General features: G+C 38.5%; 1 protein-coding gene across 1 annotated transcript; it reads left to right on the top strand.

Moving 5' to 3' along the window:
• Positions 1-1,869: 1,869 nt before the first annotated feature.
• Positions 1,870-10,730, top strand: CENPS (centromere protein S). The gene is made up of 5 exons (XM_058161290.1): positions 1,870-1,948; positions 3,918-4,041; positions 4,807-4,840; positions 6,301-6,367; positions 10,388-10,730. Exons 1-5 carry the CDS (start codon positions 1,931-1,933, stop codon positions 10,544-10,546), a joined length of 402 nt encoding a protein of 133 aa, XP_058017273.1. The 5' UTR covers positions 1,870-1,930; the 3' UTR covers positions 10,547-10,730.
• Positions 10,731-11,986: the final 1,256 nt, after the last annotated feature.

An 11,986-nucleotide genomic window follows, 5' to 3' on the forward strand; every position in this document is an offset into this window, starting at 1 on the left:
CGCGGGAAAAGGAGCCCCTGAGCGTGTGCAGAGGGCGGGCGCGGTTAAAATCCTGATCCTCCGCTGCGGCCTTTTACTATTTCTCCATTATTGTTTAACGCGCCGCGGCCGGGAGGGAGTTTGGCGGACCTGAGGGGGGGGGGGAGATGAGCGCCGCCGCCTCCACCCGGAGACGTAGCTCCTCTGAGCACGTGCAGAGCGCCGTTTCTTGGGCTGTTGAAGTATTCCACGAGACCGGGGAGGAGGGGGGGGAGGAAGCATTGGTGGTGGTGGAAGGGGTCTCTGAGCATGTGCAGAGGGCCCGCCTTTTGGAAGTTTCCTGAGGAGGAGGGAAGGTAAATCCTGCTGCTGGGCAACCAACTTGGAATTAGATCTTTAAATATATATTGTATTTTACTTTTTTTTTTGTACATTTGTTTTATTTATGCTGTACACCGCCCTGAGTCTTCGGAGAAGGGCGGTATATAAATTTAAATAATAAATAAATAAATAAACCTGGGCGTGTCCTCTGAGCATGGACAGACTGCTTTGGGGACGGAATATCGGGAATGGGAGTGGTTGGAGTGACATTTCCCCCCCCCCTTTCACTTATACATAAATATAAACATGGAATTGCATACACTTTATTGTATAATAAACACACACGTACACAATCAGCTTTGTTGGCCTTGCACCCTGCATTATTATCTTTTTGTTCTATACTGCTATACTTTAAGCATGTTCAAAGGCTGGGCTCCAAAGGAGTAAAAATATATATATAAAATGATAATAAAATTACTGTTTTACTTGCAAACCAGAGTTACTTGTAAACAAGCAGAGTAGAAATAATATAAATATTGAATATCCAGCGTCATTGATATATTAAATTGTCTGGAAGGCCTGACTTTTTATGGATATACCAAAAATACCCTTTGTGTGTGTGTGTATACATACATGCCCTATATATACATATGTATATGAATTTTATTGGCATTTTTTCAGAAAAATCAGCATTTTTTTACAAGTATCTTAACTGGCTTGTGTAAAATATTTGAAAACCATCAAAGGGCAGAGACTGGATCACTAGATCTTTAGCTGCCTTCAGTTTTTCTGTCTTCTTTTGACTGTTGACCCGATTAAAAGGAATTATTTGGCTTTATTTAAGAGGAGACTGGTAGAGACTATGCTGAGAGCAAATTTGGGGGAAAAGATTTTTTTTAAAAAAAATGATAAGCAAAAGCAAATGTAATTATTTTTATTTTATATGGTTTACTTCTGGCATTCATATATACACACCTTTATCCTTTGGATTCTACTTTATTCGCCGTGCATTTTTTATTCTTTACATTTTATTTCATTTACATTTTTAATCCTTTTTTTTTTTTTACTTTACATCCTTTCCTGGTCTCTTTTCACTTTCATCCTCTTGGATGCAAGAAAATATAAAGTGTCCATAAAAGGATAAAAAAAAGAAAGTAAAAGAAAACATAAAAGATTATGAAATAACGATTCTACATTATATTATGATTAAGAAGAGATTTGACAACCCTTTTGTCTGAAACGATAAACAGGGTCTCCTGCTTAAGCAGGGGGCTGGACTACAGGACCTCCAAGGTCCCTTCCTATTCTGTTATTAAATATACACTTTTATTCCCATTTCACGTCGTTTTCAGGCCAACTCAGACCCCTTTCCCTCCCTCCCCTCCCTCTAACCCAACCCCCCACCCCCGCGCTGCTTTCCACAGCGGGACCACTAACCCCATCATCCACCACCCGTCCTCATGGGGGTTTTATAATCCGACGCTTGAAAGCACCGGGTGGGAGGCGTGGCCGCCCCTCTGGGGGAGGAGACTGCGCGTGGCGGCCCCGCCCCTCGCCCCGCCCCCTCAGCAGCACCGCCTGAGGCGGGGAAAAAAAAAAGGCGGGAAGCGCGGCCGCCATTTTGGCCGCCATGGAGACTGAGGCGCAGGTACCACCCCTTTCTCCTCCCCTCCCACGCGCGGGAAAAGGAGCCCCTGAGCGTGTGCAGAGGGCGGGCGCGGTTAAAATCCTGATCCCTCCGCTGCGGCCTTTTACTATTTCTCTCCATTATTGTTTAACGCGCCGCGGCCGTGAGGGAGTTTGGCGGACCTGAGGGGGGGGGGAATGGGCGCCGCCGCCTCCACCCGGAGACGTAGCTCCTCTGAGCACGTGCAGAGCGCCGTTTCTTCGGCTGTTGAAGTATTCCACGAGACCGGGGAGGAGGGGGGGGGGAGGAAGCATTGGTGGTGGTGGAAGGGGTCTCTGAGCATGTGCAGAGGGCCTGCCTTTTGGGAGTTTCCTGAGGAGGAGGGAAGGTAAATCCTGCTGCTGCGCAACCAACTTGGAATTAGATCTTTAAATATATATTGTATTTTACTTTTTTTTTTGTACATTTGTGTGATGTCATCACACAATTTTGTCCCATACTCCTCCCAGATTGATCTTTGGAACACATGGTTGCAGATGTAACATTTGCAATAGTGAAATCCAAAAAGGTGCAGCTGTTTTAAGGAGTTCTAGATTGGTGCTACGTTCATCCTCCTGTGCACTTCCAAGTATTTGTTTAATAAGATCCAGAATTTTAGCTGAGAATATTTATTCTTACGGGTATATTTCTTTTCCTTTCATTCATCCTGTTACCCTTGATACCTTGCCTTTAATTGTTCTGGAATGTGTTATTAGATCTTTCCTTAGCTTACAAAACTGCTATTCTATAACCAATGTAGTTTTCATCCCCACCTACCTAACAAGCTGAGGCTGGTCTACAAATATATCTGTTTATGATAATATTGGAAGCTAGGTTACAATAAACAGTGATGATTTGCCTATAACTTTTTGTGTTGAAATTGGCTCTGCTTTTCAAGTGAACACATTTTAAGATACTTGTTAAAAATGCTGATTTTTCTGAAAAATGCAACCATTTTATATATACATATGTACAGTATAATACATATGTATATGAATTTTATATGCACATACAAACGTAAACATACACCGTGGTTTTCAAGTATTTTACAAGCCAGTTAAGATACTTGTAAAAATGCTGATTTTTCTGAAAAATGCAACCATTTTATATATACATATGTATATGAATTTTATATGCACATACAAACGTAAACATACACCGTGGTTTTCAAATATTTTGCACAAGATAGTTAAGATACTTGTAAAAATGCTGATTTTTCTGAAAAATGCAACCATTTTATATATACATATGTACAGTATATACATATGTACAGTATATACATATGTACAGTATATACATATGTACAGTATATACATATGTATATGAATTTTATTTGCATTTTTTCAGAAAAATCAGCATTTTTTTACAAGTATCTTAACTGGCTTGTGTAAAATATTTGAAAACCACCAGTGTATGTTTACGTTTGTATGTGCATACAAACGTAAACATACACCGGTGGTTTTCAAGTATTTTACACAAGCCAGTTAAGATACTTGTAAAAAAATGCTGATTTTTCTGAAAAAATGCAAATCCGCATTTTATATATACATATGTACAGTATAATACATATGTATATGAATTTTATATGCACATACAAACGTAAACATACACAGGTGGTTTTCAAATATTTTGCACAAGATAGTTAAGATACTTGTTAAAAAATGCTGATTTTTCTGAAAAAATGCAAATCCGGTTTTAGATTTAGATATGGATGCCATTATAACAAACATGTTGAAAGGGATATGAAATCCCAAAATTCCTGATCACTCTGGGTGTTCCCCAATTCTTAAATTTCTCAGAGTCCAAAAACCTCAGCTTGATAATCATACTTCATTTATTTATTGTGTATTGAGGTTATTTAGTTAGTTTGAAGACCTGGTATAATATCTGCATGCACCAGTGCATTAAAATAATTTTGTAACTTTTCCTCCTTAACTTATGTTTTTCCTAGAGGTTGAAAGCGGCTTTTCATTACACTGTTGCCTGTCTGTGCCAGGAAGTTGCTGAAGATAAAAATATTCAGTTTAGCAGACAGAGCATTGCAGCTATTTCTGAGATCGCCTTTAGACAATGCGGTACTCTTCCTTATCTTTTCAATATTGTAGCATTTCTTTAAAAACAAACTGGAAATAAACTGGGAAATAACTTAGGTAAAACTAGAGAAAATGTGCAGATCCTTCAGCAAAATCAAAACCAGAGAGCAATTGTACTCTAGACTTCTTTACCAGTGGCAAAGAAGGGGCTTCCAATCCATACTGGTATGTATTTGTGCCCAGATGTCTGATACAAAGAGGCAAATCATGGCATTTGTGTAATGTCATCATGTACATTTGTGTGATGTCATCACACAATTTTGTCCCATACTCCTCCCAGATTGATCTTTGGAACACATGGTTGCAGATGTAACATTTGCAATAGTGAAATCCAAAAAGGTGCAGCTGTTTTAAGGAGTTCTAGATTGGTGCTACGTTCATCCTCCTGTGCACTTCCAAGTATTTGTTTAATAAGATCCAGAATTTTAGCTGAGAATATTTATTCTTACGGGTATATTTCTTTTCCTTTCATTCATCCTGTTACCCTTGATACCTTGCCTTTAATTGTTCTGGAATGTGTTATTAGATCTTTCCTTAGCTTACAAAACTGCTATTCTATAACCAATGTAGTTTTCATCCCCACCTACCTAACAAGCTGAGGCTGGTCTACAAATATATCTGTTTATGATAATATTGGAAGCTAGGTTACAATAAACAGTGATGATTTGCCTATAACTTTTTGTGTTGAAATTGGCTCTGCTTTTCAAGTGAACACATTTTAAGATAATTTTAATTTTCCCCTTTCAGAATTTTTTTCAAAGGACCTTGAAATGTTTGCCAAGTAAGTACTCTGGAAAGAGGTAATACTTAACAATAGTCAACATGTCTGATAAGACAACTAAAAAAAATTTTTTTCTTTTGTTTTCTGTTGAGTGTCATATCTGCATACGCTCTTAGCCTCTTGCTTTCAGCCGGCTGGCTTTTAGCAAGGATGGTCTAAAATTAATTCTGGGACTCCATTTCACTGCATTAATTCATATTTTATTTAATAACTGTGTTAAATTACTTGCCTATCTGGCGCCAAGCTCTTGAAAAAAGGGTGGACTAAGAAGGGTGCTAGTTAATGAACAGACAGAAAACATGCTTTTGTATTATAAGTATACAGAATTCAGCAGCAAAATATTCCATAGGCTTAATGAAGTAACTGGATGATGGTTGGATTGGAAGGTGTTGTAATCTAATCTTTTTGCCAGGTTGAGACTTGTCCTCCTCAATTCCTTCTCTTGTATTTGCCTAGCTTTTTCTATTGCTCTCTTCTATCTGCCACTGGTAGAAAAAAATGTACATCTGGGGTTTTATTTTTTGTCTAAAAACATGAGACTGCCACAAGATCAGTCCTCTCCTTGCAGAATCTGTTTTTAGCTAGTCATAATTTCATCTTCCCCCACCCACCCCTTATCTCATTCCACTTAAATTTTGCTTTTGTGTCCATTTTTCTGGGTTAATGAAAGTCAGTTTCCATTTTGCACATTACAATCCTAAATCAATGTCTTTATATAATGGGCAAGTGTGTTAATATATAAATCAAGCGGGACTTGAGTGACGCACAAAGAACTTGTTTTTTAATATCCGGTGGTATCTTCATCCAGTTTTGGGGATTTTTCCCCCCCCAGAGTTTGCTGAGATAATTCTCTCCTTCTCTATCCCCTCACTTCCATTTATCATAATTTTATTTTAGAGTCTTAAGAACCATGGGAAGATCAGATGAAACATTGTACTAGTGCACAGGAAGTATTTCAAGGCCTGCCCTTCCCTCGGTTCAAACAACGTTGCTTGTATATATAGAATACAATTACAGAATTACAAAGTAATGCAGCCAGTTTCCTATTATCAATGAAAATTGCTGTAGTACAGAATAGTAATTTGATAACTTTCTCCACAGTGTATCGGTTGCCAAGGGAACATTTCATTTTACGTAGATAAACATCAAAACAGAAGGAACAAAATGTCCCTGCTATTTATCATTCAAAGTCTGATAGATAAATTGTCAATTTAGTCTTGAAAAGGAGTCTAGGAGGGCTGGCTAAATCAAGGGTCTTCTAACCAAATCAAAATCCCAGAAGCATTTCAATTTACCGTAATCTACTTGCCACTGTGTAAAAAAGTTCAGTTTGTTAAGGTACCCAGCAGCAGTAGAAAAAGTTTGAACAGTTTACACTCAAGCAACTTTTTTGACAAAGATTTTAAGATGAGACCATTTTCCTGCAACCTCCTTCTAACCTGATCACCTCCTCCTCATAGGCACGGAAAACGGAGTACAGTTAATGTTGAAGATGTGAAACTTTTGGCTCGAAGGAGCAACTCATTGGTGAGATTGAGACCCTCCCCTTTTGTGATCTATGGTTTCACTTGGAAAGCCTTGTTTACTGTTACGTTTCTTCTAAATGCTGGAGGCCCCTTGAATGGTGATGTGCTGGTTTACGGAGGCTGGCTGGCAGCAAATTTGACAGAACACAGGTAGTCCTCGACTTACAACCACAACTGAGCCCAACGTTTCTGTTGCTGAGTGAGACAGGTGTTAAGTGAGTTTAGCCCCATTTTACAACCTTTTGGCACAGCTGTTAAGTGAATCACTGCAGCTGTTAAGTTAGTAACAGAACTGTTAAATGAATCTGGCTTCCCCACTGACTTTGCTAGTCAGAAAGTCACAAAAGGTGATCACTTCTTCCCCGGTCACTGCGACCACCATAAATACGAGTCATTTGCCAAGGGTCGGAATTTTGATCCTGAGAATGCTGCAACGGACATTAGTGTAAAAATGATCATAAGTAACCTTTTTTCAGTGCTGTGCATGGTCATTAAGTGAACTGTTGTAAGTTGAGGACTATCTGTAGAGTAGAAGTACCTATAGGCCAATACAAGTGTCATAAAAACAATTGTTCCCCAGTATCTTTAGACAGTGGCATCTCCACAGAAGGGGGAAAACAGTTAAGATGGTGGTTGCAGCATTGTAATTAAAATTCTAGCTCTTTGTGACAATTGCAGTACTGCAATTGTCATTTTGCCTGTTTCATGCACATGCATACATACTATAGGTATATCCCCCATAGAGGCCACCGTCCTAGGGGACATAATCTGTACAGGAACTTCATGGCATCTTGGATTTAATTGATTGAACCGTTATACTGCTTCTCAGATTCTGGAAGTTACTAACATAGCTTTGGAGGACAAGAACAGCATTATTGGTGGTCTCAGAATAATAGGGGCTCTTTTTTGAGATCACATCTGTTGGAAATCTGGCTGAAAGCCACCATATTGGAAAAGCTAGCAGCACTTTATAGGTTTACGCATACAAGAACTTAAACTCCATTACAGACTTAAAGGGCTATCATCACACAACGCACTTTTCTCTGTCGTGCACTGAACACTACAAACAGTAGTTTGGAAATGTTATATTCCTGCGTGCCCGTTACTTTTATGATGCTGTAGCTTTAAGAAGCAAATCCTCTTTTCTCTTTTACTCATGGCCATCCTGGGCTTTAGAAACAGCCATGGAATGCAAGTGGCTTGCTTTCTGCTTTAAACTCAAGATTATGAGACTGATCCTGTAATGTTAATTCTTACTGAAAAGCACAATGTTCCCTCTTTTGTAATAGCAATTTATAAATGTAGAAGGCCTCTCAGTTGACCCATAAGCCAGATACTTAAACTTCAGGGGTAAGTTCTGCTTTCAACCTGGAATTTCCCTCCGACTTCACTTTATTTGAAGAACGGTGATTTTCGGGTCAGCCAGAATGGCTGCTGGGTGGCTGAAAAGTTAGCACTGCGGTACCTGCTAGAGATGGGTGCGTCGCTTCTCACTTTCCACCTGCAGATGCAAAGTCAGTGGTTTCTTGTGTTCCAGTTTTTGTTTTCTAGTACACAGCCCTAATTTTCATAACACCCCCACCCTAAAATAAAGGACTACAAATAGTCCTGCTTTGATGCCTTTCATAGTACCTGGTATGGGTGGTATTTATGTTTGTGAATAAATGTGGGAGACTGATACCTTTTGCTGCAAATTGCCAAATTGGCTGATGAGCACAAAGGCCTCTCTAGCATTTCTCTTACATGTTTATTATGCACTGTCTATAAGCTGCCCTATCAGCTACTGATACTTACAGTCTCTGTTATTTAAAGTAGATCTTCAGCGTCAAATGAACAGAGCCAGTGTTTCTGCTAATTTTACATCCCAGCAGGGCACGCTTCTCCTCCTCCTCACCATGCAATACTTAGCTATTTTGGAAAGGCAGGGTGGGTGGGGCTGAAGCATTCAGCTGAGTTGTGTGTCCTTGAACCAACAGCTGCAGAGCAATTTAATGGAACATAGAACGGAAGAGCAAAATAGCTACTACAGTGCTCCAGGATTACAATTGTACCGAAGTCACTTGTTTACAGTTGGTGAATTTCTTTTTTACAAAGAATTTTGGGCCAGTAGAATATCGGAGAAGAAAAATATTCAGGTAGTCCTTGACTTATGACCACAATCGAACCCAAAATTTATGTTACTAATGAAGACAGGTTTAAATGACTATCACCCCATTTTACCACTTTTCTCGCCAAAGTTGTTAAGTGTTAAGTGAATCATTGCAGTTGTTAAGTTAGTAATCAATTTGTTAAATGAATCTGGCTTCCCCATCGACTTGACTTGTCAGAAGGTCACCAAGGGGATCACGTGACCCCCAGGACACTGCAACTGTCAGAAATGCATGCCAGTTGCCAAGCAGCCAAATTTTGATCACGTGACCATGGGGATGCTGCACATTTTCACATAAATGTGAAAAATGGTGATAAGTCCATTTTCAGTGCCTTTGTAACTTGTTCATTGTCACTAAATGAATGGTCGTAAGTCGAGGACTACCTGTACTGGAATCTGAAGGATCAAGTAACATTTGAACCTTCCTCCTCATCTTCTTCCTCTCCTTACCTCCTCCATAAGACAGCAATCTATCTGCAAATTAATTGAAAAGTAACTCTTAGTATAAAAGTTGGAGGAATTTGCTTATGGAGAGCAAATTAGGATACCATTCTTTATAGAATTTCTATTTCAGCCACCACCCTTTGATTGGACTATTTGTATTTAAAGCTAAATTTTGTTGAGAATATAGTGCCACATTATATCCTGATAGAACTCATTTGCACTTACCCCATCATTCATTTGTACAGCAAATAAATTGAAAATGGAAGAGAAGCTATAGATGCTATAAAACAGGAGTAATGTAAAAGGAGAAAAAAAATGTATGAGTTGTCACACGCCAAATGGCTCCAATAAGCTGTTTTTTATACAGAAGAAAATTGAAACAAGATGTAGTCATCCAAACAACAGATTTATCAATAAAACTGGCAAAAACAAATGAGATTTGCTTTGCTTTGAAGTGTATGGATCGGGCTATACGTGGTAGTCATAAATTGAACCAAATTCCTATAAACACTCCTGGCTCACACTTAGTACCTATGTAATTTGCTAATCTTGGTAGGCCTGTTTTTCTCTTGTCAAAAATGAATTGAGCAACCATGTTTGGAGAGGACATAAGCATATTTACAATTAGGAAAATGCCCTAAACCAACTCAGGCCAGAAGTTCAAGCATTGTTGAAAATCTCATCTTTTTTCTTAGCCAGAGCATGGCCGATGATGGAGAATGTTCAGAGTTGTAGTTTCATTATGTTACACCTTGCCCGACATGTCATCTGCTAGTTAGCCCTTTTTAATTGCTGGGGATCAAATTGGGGGTCTTCGTATTATGAACAGGTCTCCTATCACTATCTAATAACCATTACAATCATCCTGCAACAAAGCCATTAAAGGTGGGAAAAGAGTTGTACAGTAAATTTGTGTGCAGACTGATCTACCATCCTTCCTACCTTGGATGAATATTATAAAACATGAAAATTCTGACTAAAATCAACTAGTAGATGCATTGATAGATAAAAATGAATGGAGGAAATGAATGAATACATTCCTTTTTCTTTCTTTTTTTTTTGTAGAAAAAAGATACTTGAATTTGATAGGTGGTAACTGTTGTAACTGCTTGGATTGGGTGGGAGAAACAATTAAACAGCATTGACTTTTCAGGGCGTGTATTTGTAGCCAGAGATTTAATAATTGACATATCCAATAGATTTTTATCTTGAATCACAGCTTGCTATCTATTTACCACAAGCAGCTAGTTGCGTCTTTTATTAGATTTTGTTTTGGTCCGGGCTGAGGAACCACTGGATGTCAACCTGCCTACAGATCTTCATGCTTATCTGTACATTGGATGTGTTTGTGGATTGCTATGCGTTTCACTGTCTGCCTGGTGAACCTATGCCACTATAGGTAACTGATGACATTCTCTATATTTCTAGTTGAAGTATATTACTCAGAAGAGTGATGCGCTTTCTTTGAATAACCTGGAACAAAAAGAGAAAAAGAAAAAGAAATCGGCTGCTAAGAAAGGAGGAAGAAATTCGAATGAGCTTGAAGAACCTGTGGCAATCGAGAATGAAGATTCCAACATGGCGTAAAACTCACCCTTGCTGGTGTCAAGATGGGGATTTGTCACATTCATTCTGGAGCCCAGATCTTCAGTGTCATTTTGCCTAGATTACAATTCTATTTTTTTTTTTAAATTTAAATAAGCCCAGTGTATTTGAAAAATAAAAGCAATAAACATTGGGAAAAGAAAAATATACCTGAATGGGGAACTTGGATGATTGCCTGGAGTGAGTTATTTAAGATGAGAGAGGTCAACCTGAAGAATGATGATTGTATACCTTATAAACAGCAAAAGGTGCATTTAATTCTCACTGAACAAAATGTTTGGAAATCTTAAGAGCAAATCTTCAGGGCTCTACACTACTGATTTTCCTAGGAAGAAAAGTTAGCAGCTGGAAATTAGACAAGTAATAGCCTCTACCATCAGTAAAGCTACAGGCACTGGAGAAAAATAAGGAAAAAATACATACCTTGCGGTCTTTCCTGTATTCACACAGGATTAGTTCCTGCCCCTTCTTGAAAATACTTCAGACATATTTTTACATTTGAATTGTTCTGGATCATCCTAAACATTTAGGTCAGCATCTTGTTGAAAAGCTCAGTTATTTTGTTCCTCAGCGCTAATACTTGATTTTTCATATCATACTAAGGCACAGTTCTTAAACTGGATTCTGTTGAATAAGACAATTGGCTTTCTTCGCACATAAGAAGATCAGGTTTTCACAAAATCGGTCAAACCACATTACACATTTAAAATGATACATGTGATCTTTGCCCATCGCTGAATGGCATTTTCCCTTTGAACTGGACAGTCCTATATTGCAGTTAATAAAACATTTTATTAATAATAAATGGAACAAAGTTAATAAACATTTCCATCCTGAATTAATTTGTTTTGTCCTCTCATAACTAGGCATCTAAGTAACCTTCGCTGCATCTTATGACAGTGAATGTCATCAATTCTACACTGTATATGGGATAACGCGAGTTTGTTGATTACAGAATCCCCTGGCAACCAATTTTATTGGCAATCCGGCATTATGAGAAACAAAGTCTATTGATTTTCTCTGTGCCTTCTAATATTTTAGCAACCTGTAACATACCTTCCCCACTGCAGACTGTCTCATTTGCTTCTACCTAATAACTTTGTTATTCCCACTCTATTGCAGGGAACCAGTAGTCAAATTTTGCCTTTCTTTTGAATCTTTCCTCGGGTTTATGTTTCATCTTGTACTTGCCTTGCCTGATTTTTGCCAACATCTTGCTTTTTGGGATTTTTATTTTTGCTTGTAAAAAATTTCATTAATAGTAAAACTTGGTTTTGCTTCTCATTAAAAAAACCATCTCCTCAAGACTTGCGGTTCTCTTGAGTTGGCTTTCTTTGCTCCCCTCTGCTCAGTTTGCCGCAGTGAATCATTACTTTGCTAAATCACACTATTTTGTACTCGAAGCGTCCTAATCATTGTGGG

This window comes from Ahaetulla prasina, chromosome 18, assembly GCF_028640845.1.
Source record: "Ahaetulla prasina isolate Xishuangbanna chromosome 18, ASM2864084v1, whole genome shotgun sequence".
In the NCBI taxonomy this organism is placed as follows: domain Eukaryota; kingdom Metazoa; phylum Chordata; class Lepidosauria; order Squamata; family Colubridae; genus Ahaetulla; species Ahaetulla prasina.